Source organism: Chinchilla lanigera, unplaced genomic scaffold, assembly GCF_000276665.1.
Source record: "Chinchilla lanigera isolate Chin_1 unplaced genomic scaffold, ChiLan1.0 scaffold00079, whole genome shotgun sequence".
In the NCBI taxonomy this organism is placed as follows: domain Eukaryota; kingdom Metazoa; phylum Chordata; class Mammalia; order Rodentia; family Chinchillidae; genus Chinchilla; species Chinchilla lanigera.
Genome location: NW_004955480.1, coordinates 8,537,238 through 8,552,927, shown reverse-complemented (window position 1 = coordinate 8,552,927; position 15,690 = coordinate 8,537,238). Strand labels below are relative to the sequence as shown.

General features: G+C 42.1%; 1 protein-coding gene and 1 long non-coding RNA gene across 4 annotated transcripts in view; one reads left to right on the top strand and one right to left on the bottom strand.

The window, feature by feature from the left end:
* The window catches only part of C1qtnf7 (C1q and tumor necrosis factor related protein 7), a 98,140-nt gene extending 91,434 nt beyond the window's left edge, over positions 1–6,706 (top strand). For all 3 annotated transcript variants that reach the window (XM_005402531.2, XM_005402532.2, XM_005402533.2), the window contains exon 3: positions 5,601–6,706. In XM_005402531.2, the coding sequence (XP_005402588.1) occupies positions 5,601–6,232 (632 nt within the window). In that variant the 3' untranslated portion in view covers positions 6,233–6,706. The remainder of the gene's footprint in view (positions 1–5,600) is intronic.
* Positions 6,707–6,808: 102 nt separating this feature from the next.
* On the bottom strand, positions 6,809–10,178 carry LOC106146463. Its single transcript, XR_001230902.1, has 3 exons — positions 10,081–10,178; positions 8,131–8,182; positions 6,809–7,619 (listed from the first exon to the last, which is right to left on the bottom strand). It is a non-coding gene; the product is annotated as an uncharacterized LOC106146463 (long non-coding RNA).
* Between the last annotated feature and the right edge of the window lie 5,512 nt (positions 10,179–15,690).

Genomic DNA, 15,690 nt, shown 5'->3' with positions numbered 1-15,690 from the left:
CCCCAGCTACATCCCCAGCCGCCCTTTCTTTATTAATTCTAATGGGAATTGCTTCTGAAATCCTTCCCTACTTCACTTTCACTAGTCCTAAGAATTTATTGAGCCCTTACTATGCTTTAGACATTGCCTTGAGCTCTGTACCTGCATCCTTACTTCATGGTCATGACAACTCTCACATTCAGACACTGTCACACTATGTGAGTGAGGAAACTGAGCCATAGCAGGATAACATGGGTTGCAGTAGACACGCACTGCTCACCACCTCCAGGGCTGGACTCCCGCAGCTGATGCCTGGAACCCCCAGGTTATTCCAACACCAAGCAAGGTCTGGCTGTACAGACGGACAGACTATCTGTCTGACAGGCAGGAGAAAAGATGAACAAACTAAGCAGAGGTGGAAATCAGGAGCCAGGCACACAGGTGCCAGCCTGCTCAGTGCTGATGTTCTGAACAAAGATGCCTAAAGGGTTTCAGATTCTATGTTTTCACCAATGAAATGACAGTGGTATTATACAACCCGCTTTCATAGTCCACTGCATTCTCACCTGTTCTGCAGCAGCTAAATCACCCAGCCCTCGCAGCACTCTACAATGACACATCTGTCCCCTAGTCCTTCAGTAATTTTCACTTTTTTTCCCCATAAATAAGACAGCCTGGGAAGCTTGCCAGACTCCACAGTCCTTCAGAGTACACCAAATTGAAATTCTACAGAGTCTGTGTGAACTCTGAAAGAGGAAAGGATTTGGAATCAATCTTTGTAAACAAGTTTCTAGGTGTAAAAGTTGGGACAAAAGATAGGAAGGAAAAAATCAATAGATCTAAGAAATATGTCTGTATTGAATCACCACACCTGATTTACTGAGATTCTGTGAAACAATACCAGAATATATATTGGCTTTATCAGAGAACAAGTCATTTCTGAATTATTTAGCAAATAAAAAAGATTTAGCAAATCAGTAAAAGCCAAATCTATCAACACTATTCAATATTAAAGACCCTTTAGGTAATTCAAAGAACTTCAAATTTGGTAATTTTTCAAAGTCACCTATAGGGTAACCTCTGTGACTACAAGTTACCAACGAGCTATAGTTATGAATATCCTTGAAACTGTGTAATAACATCAGGATCAGGCTTATGCATTATTAGTTTATGGAAGGAGTGTATTATGTATTATGTATCTGTAGGAATAATGCATTAGCTGAACAAACAAGCCCTGGAATAAGAAGGGCTTAGACTCAAATCTTGGTTCCTTCATTTACTTCATTATCTTTGGGCAAATAACCTTTTTGAGCCTCTGTTTCCTCATTTGTAAACTGGGAATAGCAAAAAGTAAGTGTGAAGTTTAAAGGCAGTGCTACATGCAAAACACTCCCCAGAACGACGGCCATTTTGTAAGCATTCAGTGAATGTTAACTGTTATTATGACATTTTGATCTGCAAATATAGACCACAGCTAAACTTGTGACTATCCAAAGCTATCTAATAAACCAAAAATGACTAATGGGCTTCAGAAATAGTTTGAGTTTTATTTCAGATTAAGCTATATGATCAGAATTGCTACAACTTTAAACTATGTGAGGCCAGCTGTCCTCCTATACACGTCAATCCATTTATGCGTCTAGGTACCTGGGCGTTATTCATACAGAACTTTTGCTGTACCTGTTACTACTCAGTATTCATCCAGACCAGTATTTTCAACCTCTGCACTAATGACATTTAGGGCTGGATAATTATTTTCTGTGCGGGGCTGTCCTGTGCACGGTAAGGGGTTTCTAAGCATCGCCCTATATGCCAGTAGCACCCCACTTCCTTCCAAATGGGGACAGCCACAAAGATCTCCAGACACTGGAAACTCTCCCTTGGGAGTAAGGAGGTTCGGTACAAAATTATACCTGGCTGAGAACACCTTTGTAGACACCTTTGTAGACATGAGTAAGACCTTGTCCCTGCCTTGAGAAGCAGATTTTCATGGGAGGGAACCCACCACATAAACACATAATTACAATGTGCCAGAATAATAATCACTGATTAAAAAATTATTCCATGTTGGGGACTTTAAATTTATTTTTGAATCCCAACATCATAATAAGCAAGAAAAATAATGCTACACGTGAAAAACTGACATTCAAAAATAAAGCCTGACACACACACATAGTGATATATAACAACTTAGGATGGGTAGGAGTGACTTCATTATCAATGAAGAGAAGCATACTTCACTCAGAAACAACAGGACCAGAGCCCATGGGTTTGGGGACATGATTATAACATGGGTGCAACAGGACGTGTGTGGCTTTTTGCCTCATTAATGACACGCAAGTATCTTTTCACTGTGTGAACAGTCAACACCTTACTGAACATCCCACCACAGCCACAACCAAGCCCAGGCAAAATGAAGTGTATTTGCTCCTAACTTTCTCACTCTTCATTAGAAACAAGAGATTATTATTTTGAATTACAAATTTTCCCTAAAACCTATCTTTCTCTCCACTGATCTGTAGCAATTATCACTTTAGCATATTATTCACATTTAATTAAATCTAAAGGCATAGTCATATCAACATCTTCAAAGCCCACTAGGACTCCATCTTGAAACTGCTTAATATGTGGTATGCATGAGTTAGCTATGGCCCATATTGGCAGATCCCAAGGTAATAACATCCAACTACAGGATGGTGCAAGGTATTGACATGCCAATGTCACACCACGCCCCTAGCTCACTGACATAATGGATGGTCAATCCATACTAAATGGTTTAGGTGGATGTATGCATGCATAGATCTTTTGGTGCAGGGATGGATGGATGGATGGATGGATGGACAGATGGACGGATGGACAGATGGATGCATGGAGTAGCACTGAAGAGAAAGTCATTTCATTTATGGAGAAGAATAAATTCTTTTTATCCAACCTTCAGTATCTAAGTACACACTTGGTGTACATAAATATGCTCCATAATGCTCCATAATTCTCTTCTCTACCCAAGCATATATCTGATTAAACGGGGAGAAGAACGATTCATTCTTTCCTTGTACTCTTAGTGTACAGGCCCTCAGCACATCAAGTTCTTCGTGCAGAAAGGAAGAGTTACTGTAAATTACTACAGTTACTCTATAATCTCTGCTACCTACAAGTTCAGCATGTTAAAGTATTAGTAATGAAAATTTAAGCATTTAGGCTGTGCAAACATTTTTGTGCACAGCATTATGAAATCACGTCCAAGTATGTAAGATTTGGTCTCAGTGAGTTTTCAAGAGGATGAGACCTCAAGCAATCTAAAGGTGCAAACTTTTATTTCAAAGGCTGGGAAGCTGAAGCCTGAGAGATCAAGCCCCTTCTTCAAAATCACCTAACTACTATAAAGCTGAAGTGGGTGTTATGCCACTTCAGTAATTTAATATGCCGATTCACAGCTAACTGCTTTGTCCACTAATTTTTGAGTATATTTATGAACATTTTGTCCATATTATAAATGGAGCATTTGAAAGCAGACAAGGAAAGACTTGCCCAAAATCAAAGAAGCAGGAGGATTAGAGTTGGTAATCCAATCTTATGGTTAAAATTGTTACTGCAACCCAAATGGTTTTTATGAATGCATCAAAGGTCAATGATGAAGACTGAAAAAAAAAAATAAAGCTCTTGTTAAAGATGAAAATTCCATTTTAGGGGTCTTTGATGCTAAAATAATTTAATAACAAAATAATATTCATATTCCATTTCTACTGAACAGAAGTAAACATGAAAAGATCAGATGATTATGACCTTATTTCAAGAAGTAAATATCAGAGTGTTCTGACTGGACTAGTAGGGTTTCAATTTAACAACAAAAACTTTCTGTTGCTAGGAGACAAGGACTGTGAACAGTGAGATCACTGATCCTGAATCACCAGTAAAAGGGCACAGTGATGGTTAGCATCCTCTAGGCATTATAAATTGTTGAAATGCCACTTTCCAAAATTAACAAATCACGATACTTGATATTTTAAGGATAAAGTTTTACTTCTCTTCAAATTTACATTACCCAGAATGCTTCATTAGTTTTGCCAGTGAACTGAAAAAAAGGATCAAATTCTCAAACTCACATGTATGTGCAGTATTCAAATAATTTATATCAAAGCACCATCAAGAGCAAAATGCTTAGATTAATAAATGTTCTTGAAAACATAAACATAGTTAAAACATGAACACAGTTAAAACATAAAACATAGTTAAGACATAGTTAAAACTTTCCATCAGTAGTATATTTCCTTCACTAGAACATGCATTCCAAAGTACTGACAATTTGTATATTGGGGGAAAGTACCACTATATAAGCAATATTTATAAAGTGGATTTGGCCTAAAATTAAATAACATATCTTTATGGTATTAAGTCATTGCTATTTAAAAATTAGGTAGATTTTGCTTATTACTTACAACCAGGATCACTGTTTCTGTGAAATTAGTCTAAAGCTGAACTGTAAAGATATAGGTATAATCATATAAAGATTTGGGTATAATGAAAATAGTCCTGTATGATGACTTTGAATTTGACCTTTCACAGTTACTGTGTCTTCCTCGAATATAAGGAGACTCAGAGAAATTAAGGGACTTCCTTAAAAGGATACAACTACATAGTAGCACAGCCAATCAGAATTAGGATTCGTGGGTCCAGCCCCAAAGGTAAGAGCCATTTTGATAAAGGAAAGATATCATTAGGTGTTTTAGTCTTGGGTTAGGCTCAGAAGGCTTGGGTTCCAGTCCTAGCAGTGCTACAGAACCAAATTTCTTTGCCTCTCTGGGACTCAGTTTTCTCCTCTAAAAAGGACCTACTGTGTGGTGGTGATAGTCATCATTTTTAGATATTGTGGGATATTGAGCCCTTGCTATGGGCCACTCTAGCCACTGTCTCCTGGGTGCTCAAGCTCTGGAGTCAGGCAGGCATGAGGTCAGATTGCAGCTCCATCACTCACTAGCTCTGTTCCCTTGAGAAAAATAACTTTTCTATGGCTCAGTTTCCTCACCTACAATGGAAGCAATAATAATTCCTAGTTTGCGGAGTCACTGTGCAGTTTAAGTGAGACAATGCATGCACATAGAATACTTGATGCTGTCCCTGATACATTGAAAATGGTGGATAAACGTAAGTAACTTGAACTGTTAATGCTTTTATTAGTAATACCAACTGAAATAAAATGGGTCATGAGACCAAACATCCCCTACAAGTTTGTCTGGCTCTGTCTGCCCCCATCAGCCCACTCTGGGAAATATCATCATGCTTGCAGAGCTCTTCCTGTAGTGATCAGTCCTGGATGTGGACAACTAAATGGCCGTTGATCTGTCACCAAAATGAAAGTTGTTATTTCTAAATTAGTCAGGGCCTCAACAATGGCTCACATACTCAAGAAAACAGACATGAAATTCTGAAAATTTGCTTTAATTTTTGTGAATTAATTTGTTTAAAGGATTTATCATTCAGTAGTATACTGCTGAAGATTGAAAAGACAAAGTCAGGGTGTGCTGGACAAAGTTGGGGTGTGTTGGACAAAGTTGGGGTGTGTTAGTACACTGGTTTTGACTCTTTAGAGGAACTACTAATTCTACTATAACCTCTTTTTGAAGGTCTGAGAGGTAAGACGGGGCCTCTGGGTCTGGCTGGTGAGAAAGGAGACCAAGGAGAGCCTGGAAAGAAAGGACCCATGGGACCAGAGGGACAGAAAGGAGAAGTAGGTCCAGCTGGGCTTCCTGGGCCAAAGGGAGATCGAGGTGATCAAGGGGACCCAGGGCTGCCTGGAGTGTGCAGATGTGGGAGCATCGTGCTCAAATCCGCCTTTTCTGTGGGCATCACAACCAGCTACCCAGAAGAAAGACTACCTATTATATTTAACAAGGTGCTCTTCAACGAGGGAGAGCACTACAACCCCATGACTGGCAAGTTCATTTGTGCCTTCCCAGGGATTTACTACTTCTCTTATGACATCACACTGGCCAACAAGCACCTGGCCATCGGGCTGGTGCACAATGGTCAATACAAGATAAAGACCTTCGACGCCAACACAGGGAACCACGACGTGGCTTCCGGCTCCACAGTCATCTACCTGCAGCCAGAGGACGAAGTCTGGCTGGAGATCTTCTTCACGGACCAAAATGGCCTCTTCTCAGACCCAGGGTGGGCAGACAGCTTGTTCTCTGGATTCCTCCTCTACGTGGACACAGATTATCTAGATTCCATATCAGAAGACGATGAGCTGTGATCCACAGCGCAGACCTGAATGCACCGAGCTCGCTGTGGCTGACACTTTGACTCAATCTGGAGTGCTGGGAGGTGAGACAACCAAGAAGGGGATCCAAAGAGGCCCCTAATCAGAACCCAGAGCCTTTACAGACCGTTCTGGCAAAATGGATTGAAACAAGACAAACCACCAGACCACTGAAGCCATACCAACATGAGCTATATACAATAACCCCAGCTATGAATTCTCCTGAAACTCATGTTTATAAATATTTAAACAAATTAAAGACATAACAAAATTTTATTAAATGCCTTTAGTGATAAAACTAGCTGGCAATGATACCACCTCATTAAATCTTCATAAAATTATATTTTGTCTGTTATTTAAGAGAACCATAACTTCCCAAAGTCTTTGACAATTCTCAAAATGCTATAATAAGTCAAAATACAAATTTAAGGGATGCTGAGACATTTCAAATAAATTAAAGTGAACTGATACATTTTTTTGTTTTACTATTCCTTCCTTCATGCTTGTGCATATTCACTCAACAGCTCCTTCATGAGCCTGTGTGTACCAGACACCATGGTGCTGATCAGATGAAACAAGAGGGTTAGACAAAAGTGTCACCTTCATGCAGACTGGCATGAGGGAAGCACGCTCACAAGACAAGCAAACTGACCCAGTGCTGGAGGCACACACAGGACCTCCCATGCCGGAGGCTGGGACCAGGGAAGACCTCTCAAGTGTGAACACACTGGACATCCAAGGTGTGTGTGTTTCAGTAAGTAGGATGAATGCAAAGGAAAGAAGGAACTCAGGAAATGCATTCCCCACCCTACCCCCAAGCTCAACAAGTGTTCAACTGGGAAAGGGTAAAATAAATAGAAATAACGGAAGCTGGAATGGGTAATGAATATGGAAAGAAACAGCCAGTAGGTCATTCTCACAAGTTCTTTAACCTTAAAGCTTTCCAGGACAAACATTTGCCCTATTTTTCTTGAAAACAATGGCACTGCTTTATAATGTGGTAAGATGATGCTGCTTCTGAGTGTTCTATACCTTGAATTCCAGTGAAGCAAGGCATGTTCCCACTGATCTGTGAGTAAGCTGGTGGCAGGAAGAAACAGGAGACCAAATGTCTGAGTAAACAGCTGTCTCTTTCAAGTCTTGCACTGCCTTTAGTCCACCCTCTCTTCTGTGCTGGCATCTTGTTGCCCACTGAACTGTAGTTCCTTGGTTAATCTTATCTACGAATCTGTTTTATTTACCACTCTTGATTTCTAGCAATTATTTTCCTTTCATTTTTTCCTTTTAATATCTTCCATTGCATCTTCTGTTGCTCTTCTCTTCACTCATTAATTTAACAAGTATTTTAATGTCCACTATGTGTGAATCACCATGCTGGAGTCTGTGAAAACAGAGGAACACCAAGATGAATGTGACACAGCTCCTGCCAACAAATTTCCAAGGACACAGGAAACGGCAAGCACAGATACACAAATACCATAACTCTGGAGAAGAACATGCTAAAATATGCGAAGTGCTAAACTAGAAATAGAAGCACAGCTCTATGAAAGAAGAGAAAGTGTTTATTTCCAAGTGTGTGGTGACTGAGGAGGGCCAGGGTACTGTCTACCCAGTGGGCCATAAGTCATGGTAGGATTTGAGTAAGGGCTGAGACAGAGGTAATAAGGCAGATTAAGCATAAAAATGAGAAGAGAGGCCCAGAAGATGAATCAATGAACCATATTCTGAGCATTTCAAGGGCCAGACTAAGGAGTGGGACCTTTATTTATGAGAAAGTGAGGAGCCGCTGTGTTCTAGATCTAGGTGCTTCCGTTATCAGAGGTGAGATGTGTCACCATCAAGTAGCTGTGTCTGAGAGCAATGCTTGTTCTTGTTTTCCAGACTGACCTTACCTTCCTCTGCCCCTCACACTCTTCCCACTTGGTTCTCCCCTGAGTCGTGACCCTAGGAGATAAAGAGCAACAAGGGTTAGATGGAGAAGGGAGAGCAAAGGTGACCTGAGACAGTTCCCTGCCTACAGAAAAGAACTGACACTAGAATACCAGGCAAGACATTAGAAAAAAGAGCCAATAAAACTAGGTAATTTGGGAAATAAAATTTTCCCCTGATCATGATCTATAAATGCACTCATTTTAAAGCATTATTTGCTTATCTTTTGAATGTTTCTTCATTACAGAGCCTATCTTGAGTAACTTTTTAAACTATAATCTCTTTCACTAGTCATATGCCCAGAAATAAATTTTATTCTGAAATGTCTAGTGGCACGTGGATGGGGATCAGAGAGCTGACATGGGAAAAGAAAAGCAGTTTTGGTATTAAAAGAGTAAAGGTTTAGCAAATCCCAGAGTCTTTAATTTTCCTTAAAAAAATAATAGATATAATTTTTCCACATTTATGAATATTTGTGTAAAGAAAGAAGAACAATTTCATTTTTTAAAAAAAAATGCAGATCTCATTGCAATCATTCTGTGTAAGAGCTAACTTGTGAGAAATATATGGCATTAACCACTATTCTGTTACTACATACTATTTTGTTCCAGAAGTGTTGAAAGCCTCTTATAAAGAATCAAAGACAAAATAGCAAACCAGTTTAAAAAACACAAAAATGAGGCTAATACAAAACCATGCACACACAATCACCTGTGTACCTATGTTATATGTTTACAGGACACATGGGTTTTAGGTGTTCTTTTATGCACAAGAGCACCTCAGGTCACTTACTATTGTGAATAATGTTGCTTATAGTTAAAAATAGATTCCAGAAACTATGAATATGTATTTTGTCTGGACCAGTCTGTGAAAACAATCATAGACATAAGTAGATTTTAGATAGCAGTTTTTTGTTTGTTTTTTTTGTTTGTTTGTTTTATATCTTCCCACCTCTGTCCTTCACTGGGTCCACGCTCAGTAAATGGCATCACTACCCATATTGGCACCAAAGCCAAGAGCCTAAGATGCAGTCACAATATCTTTTGCTTTTCCACTAAATTTTGCTTAGCATGAAATTCTCATGGTCTTAGCCCCTAAATGCACATTGCTGATTGATGGCAACTTTCCGTTATCAATGCTGTAGTTTCGTCCATATTGTCACCATTACTTTCTGGGATTGTAACTGACCCTTTGCCTCCAGCCACAACCCTCTAATCCATCCCCATGTTCAGGTGAGTGTGTCCTTCTAAAACACAAACGTAATCACATCACTCTACAGCTTCAAAATCAGCACCAGTCCTCTCAATTCCTAAATATAAAAGATGTCCCAAAGTGCTATGACTTTTCTATGAGGCAAGTATCCCACACTCTTTTTCTGGCATCCATACCCAACTTCCTCCTGAAGGACTCCTGTCTTGGTTACTTTACTCTTGTTGCTGAGACAAAACACCCAACACCCAAAATGAAGGAAGGAAAGGTTTATTTAGCTTACAGTTTGTGGAGGTTTCAGTCCATACTCGGCTGGCTCCCAGGCAGAAGATAGCAAAGCGACAAGAGCAAAGTGGGGAATGACAGCCGAACAGCAAACAGCCAGAGCAAAAGGGAGGAATTGCAGCAAGCAGCCTCCTTCCCTTCCTTACATTGCAAACAGGTTACCCCCACCTGAGGGGCGTGTAGCTCTGACATAATCTCCATGCCCTCCTCTTCCACAGGCTCAGGATGTATACAAAGTAAGCACCCTGGCTTCCTGCTGAGTCACTTAGCCAAACCTCTAGACTTTCCAAGTTGACACAATGTATCAACCATAGCAACCTCCTCCTTTACAAAGCTAAGCCAGTGAGATTCTCAGTGAAATTGATTCTTCCATATGTAAACCTCTGGCCTGATCAAACAGACTGTAACATTCCACTCACCAGCATAATTGGTGCAGATGACTCAGTCAGAACCAGTGAGACTTTGCTGGAACTTCTCTAGAAGAAAATATCACTGGACTTGAGCTCCTGAGCCTCCAGCTGCCACCTTACCAAAACAAAGCATAATACCATTTCAGAATGGGATCACTTACCAATGAAGCAGAAAGATGGAGATAAAGAGAAAAAAAGAGGTCTTGAAGTCATCATTTGAAACTTGATCTAGACCTATGTACATTCAGATCTTCCATGGACTTTTCAGTTAAGGTAGCCATGAAATACTGTTTTCACTTAAGCTCTCGGTACATTTGGTCACTTGCAAAAGATGTAGTCCTACCTAGTAACACTAGCACCCTTCACAATGAGATCTAGCTCTACCTTATTGTGACATCTCCAGAAGTCTACTGCACATAACATATAATCCAGGAAAATACAGATAACTGCAGTCTGGGATGTCTTTCCCTTGCGTGCCTCAGAATCTTTGCATGCGTTGTATCATTCATTCATAATGCAATTGCTGCTCTTATCTGTCTGGGTAGCTCTTCTTTCAAAGCTCAGCCCCAAAGTTATTTCCTTTCCTCTCACTTCCCCCCTTCCCTGTGCACAAGGTGACCCACAGATGGCTTCAGGAGTCTTCCTCACCACCTGCGAACTAGTGCAGTCACAGTGGCAGCAGCACACACTTTTCAAATACTTTTGCATTTATTATCTCACGTGGTCTTTGATGTGGTCTGCATGCGTCTGTTGAGTCCTAATCATCAACATGAGAGGATTAAGAGGGGATATTTGGGAGGTGATCAGGCCCAGCAGACTCTGCCTTTATGAATGTGACTAATGCCCTTGTAGGAGAGGCCCAAAGAGCTGCCTTGCCCTTTCCACCATGGTAAGACAGTGACAGAAGACTGACTTCCGTGAACGGGACGGTGGCCCTCACCAGACACTGAATCGGCCCCTTGACCTTGGACTTCCAAGATTCCAGAACCACAGGAAAGAAATCTCTATGGTTTATAATCTACCCAGTTTGTGGTTGTTTGGTTACAGCCCTTATCCTCCTCATTTTACAGATCGGGAAACTGATGAACAGAGAGGACAAGAAATGTGGGAGGTAAATCATAAGTGGTGTAGTAGACGCAGGCAGCCTGGCCAGCGAGTCCTTTCTCTTAGGCTCGTGCCAGGCCCATGCTTACTCCACTCTCATTTTAGACAGTGACGTGCTGACACTGCTCAGACGCGCTCCCCTGGCCTCTCTGATGGAGACCTTGTCCCTTCATCTTTATATCCTGGGACCCTCCTCAGTACCTGCTGCGGGATGTGCTCACTGAAAATGTGATGAATTACTCACAAGTTCTTTCCAGTCACAATTTTCACTAGTGGAGAGAGAATGAAGAGAAGGAGATAGATCACACCAAAAAGCCCTGAAATCATCCTTTGCATTAATCCAGATGCTTCTGATTACGGCTGCCAGAATCTAACTCAAAGTACCTCAAGAAAAGATAAAAAACTGGAAAATACAGTGTTGAATGAAATAAGTCAGATGCACACACTTGAGTATTGCATGGTATCTCCTATCTGAGTAAGGCAAACTAAGAGAAAAATAAAGGACCCATAGAGGAAGACAAGGGGCTGGGGCTCTCGCAGGTGGGAAGGGGTTGAGGGAGCAAGGTGAGGAGTGAGGGGAGGGAAACAGGCGGAGCGAAGGTGTGCCAGGTACGAGGTCCTAATGACCTCAGCGAATGTACGCCTTCTATGCCACCAACATGAGCTAAGTTTAATAATATCAACACGAACACAAAGACAGAAGGAGGGAAAAGGAGGATGGAGCAATAGGGAATGGGGTTTAAAAAGCAGTATTACTACTCATACCAACTCCTCAAGATGACTGTACAAATAAAATAAAATTTTAAAAGAAAAAGAGAACTGAAACAATGGACCATTCTTGAGCAGGATCTGGATCTTCAGCTCCTGACACTAAGATTTTATCTTTCCCCCACCTCACAGCTCAGCTTTCTTGGGATTAGCTTTGCTTTGGGCAGGATTTACCCTGTGGCAAAGATGGCGGCCAGTAGCTCCAGCCTTGCTGTGGGGAGAGGGGGACCAAAGCACCCGGTTTACACTTTACAGTCCCAGAGTTCCAGAAAAAGACCCACATATGGCACAGCTCATGGCTCTGATTGGTCCTGCTGAACTCATAAGCCTATCCCTCTACCTGGCTACAGAAATGTGCTGTTCCCATTGGCTAGGATGTACCACAGCTACCTGGAGCTAAGCCCAGTACCAGTGCCATCAGTCACGTGGTTTCAGGGTGGGGAAGACATCCTTCCTGAAGGAAAATAAAGGTGCCAAGTCTAGAAAAAGAGGCACTGGCTCATTGGCAATCAGAAACAGCAGGTGAGAGCCTGTAATCCCAGCACTCTGGAGGCCGAGGCAGGAGGACTGCTATGAGTCTGTAGACAGCCTGGGCTCCCCAGGGAGTTCTATGCCAGTCTGAAGTACAGTGCAGGGCCCTGTCTCAAAAACTAAAAGAGAAATTTTTAAAAATAATTAAAAAAAAAAAAACAGCAGGTAACCACTCTGGGCTGTTTCCACACAAAATCAAGACCACATTTGCTTTTGTCTGCATGATGCAAAATAAACATGTTGCTAGTCTTCTAAGCTAATCTAACGTTTGATAACATTTAGTCGGAATTGACTATTTCACAGTATAAGAGTCTGGCATCTGTAGTGATCTCATCCCACAGGCTGTCATGTTTCTGACCCCCAACTGACACTTTTTAAATGAAAAAAATATTTTATTCTCAACGGAACTACTTCTTCCCCTCAAACCTTCTGATTTTTTACATCAGTACCCTAGTAGACACAACAATTACTGTCCTTGATCGGTACAGGAAGAAGGTAGAAACTTTGAGGGCGGTCTGTCTGTGGAATTAAAAAGGGCCAGTAAAATCCAGTTTGCTCTGTATACAACATAATGACAACACAGAAAACAGTCACAAACCATGAGTTACAGGTCGCAAATTGCATTGCTGTCCTGTTTTCTTCGTTATTTTTTTTTTTTGAGAGATCACAACTCAGCGCAAAAAGACACCAGCAGCTACCATTTATTGTGTGTGCCCTTCGTAAATGGCGCCATCTTGGACCCTTATGGCAGATACCTTATTCTATTCTCAGAGACTATGTTAGTGGCACATTCTGAATGCTCGAGAGAAATCAGCACCACTCATATCTCTCTCCTGCATAAAAGCCAATGTGTTGGTATGGACATGGCAGAGAGCCCCAGTGCTGGGATATTTCTTAAGCATAATAACAGAAGAGATAAAGTCCCTTGAGGCCGCATATCAAGGTTTCTGACTTTTCTTTTGAGATGGTGCTACTCAGAGCCCTAGCAGGAAGCAGCATGGCACACTCCAAAGATTTCACCATGGAGGGCCAAACTGTATTCAGTTGGACTGCATTCAGAGGTGCAGCCAGGGTTAAATAACCAGATAGAGATGTTGACATAGCAAAGCACCGGCAACAGCTGGAACCTATTACTCTCAAAGTGTGAGGAGACAGAGAGGGGATGGGAGTTGCTGAGCACAGAAAAGCACTGAAGACTTGAAAGAGGGACCATTGTACAGGAGCTAGCCCTGAAGAAGAGCCACCACCAAAACCATACGGAAGTAAGAGGAAGCCGTGGGAATAAATTCCCTGATGACTTCCCTTCCACCCTCTGTCTCCTACTTGTGCCTCCCATTGGTCAAATCCAAGCACTCCAGGGGCCAGAGATGCAATTGACAGACATGGGCTTCTGGGACACAGAGAAGAAAAGAGAGGAAAATGGATGGGGATCCCAGAAAGCGGGTGGAGCTAAGAGGCAACTAACCAGCAGAAGGCTCCCCGCTTAGATCCCTGCCCCCTCTAAAGTCTCTAAAATTCCATGTAGATGGTACCATAAAACTGGCAGCCTAGCCAGAAAAACAAAAGAAGGGACATCTTCCAGCATTGCTTAAAGCTGGCTGTAATTTATATAGATGGAGCCCTCAAGTCTCAGAAATGGTCAAATCCAAGAAATGGTCAGCTCCACTTACAAGAAAATTGCATGGGAGTGTGGGGTCAAGGCTTTGAGAGCTGGCAGAGGGTTTCGCCAGAGTGTCTCCTTGTACATTCCTCTTCTAGACTCGCAACAGCCACAGCAGACGGTGGAACATTACAGGGTTCAGAATTCTAGCCAAATAGCTTTCCAGCTCAGCATGAGTTAAATGATCCACTTCGCCCTTTAGAGATGAGGATACTGTGGCTCAAAGCAACTGAGCGACTTGCCCGCTGTCAAAGCTCAGTGAGCACCGGCCCTAACTCCCACCCACTTGCCTCCAAAACCTCATAGCTGCACTCCCTTCCTCTCCAGGGCCCCACTCTAAGGCATGGTTTCACAGACAGGTCCCAGCCCTCTGGGGGAAACACCCTATTCTTATCCTCTTCCTTTGATCCCAGAAAATATCCATTTGTTTGACTTCAGCTGCCATGCAAAGCCAGTCACCATAAGGGCTGGCTCGCTCATGATCAAAACAGTCAGTGTGTCCAAACACTGGGCTCTCAAAACTCCAAGGAGTCAAAAATCTGTTCATTTCTCTTGCTCAGGACAAAGACTGAGCTAGACAGGTTGGCACACACCCATGATCCCAGCACTCAGGAGGCTGAGACAAGAACATCACTGCAAGTTCAAGCCAACCTGGGCTACACAGTGAATTCAAGACCAGCCTGGAATACATAGCAAGACCCTGTCTCAAACAAACAAAAAGTGTCAAAGCCGACCACCAAGGCCCAGTGCAAACCCTTTGGGTCAGGTCCAGTTGTGCCAAAGATAATCCAGGCAGAATCACAGCATCATTGTTGTATATGATGCTAATAAAAATACAGATAGTCTGAATTCCTCTCAGCGTTCCTCACTAAACAGTGGCCCTAAATGAAATGTACACACACCTTCTCCTCAGGACGAATCCTAACAGAAGCAAAGAACAAACAGGACCACACTTTCCACGGGCCTTGTGTGTCCACAGCATGGTTTTTAGAACAATTCCAAGGCATGCCACATATGCTGGATCACTGAAGAATCCTTGAAAAGGACATTTAAACAAAAAAAGAATGAAGTTTACGCTGCTGTACTGTGGTTTCCAAGAGGCACGTCACACTTCACTTTGTTGTTCTATATCAGGGTTTTCTGACGTCAGCAACATTGACATTTGGGGCCACGTTATTCCTTGTTAGGAGGGGTCGTCCTGTGCTCCTAGGACATTTACAGCATCGCTGGCCTTTGCGCTCTAGAGGCCAGCAGCATCTGTCCTCGGTCATAACAATCGGCTGCTTCTCCAACTGTTAACGACATGTTCCTGGGGCGAGGGGGTTCCCAGCGAAAAGCCACTCCTCTACAGTCTCACCCAGGTAACAGAATCCCCTCAGTCCCTGAGCTTTCCTATCTGCCCGTAACCGTTCTCTAACTGATCTTTTGTTTGAGACATAACCACCTGTTAGTCATCATTTCAAGAAAGATATTGATTTGTCCCCTTGTGATATCATCACATTAAAGAGCACTCCATCATGGCAGTGTCCAGGAAGTAACAAGAAACTGCCCTCATC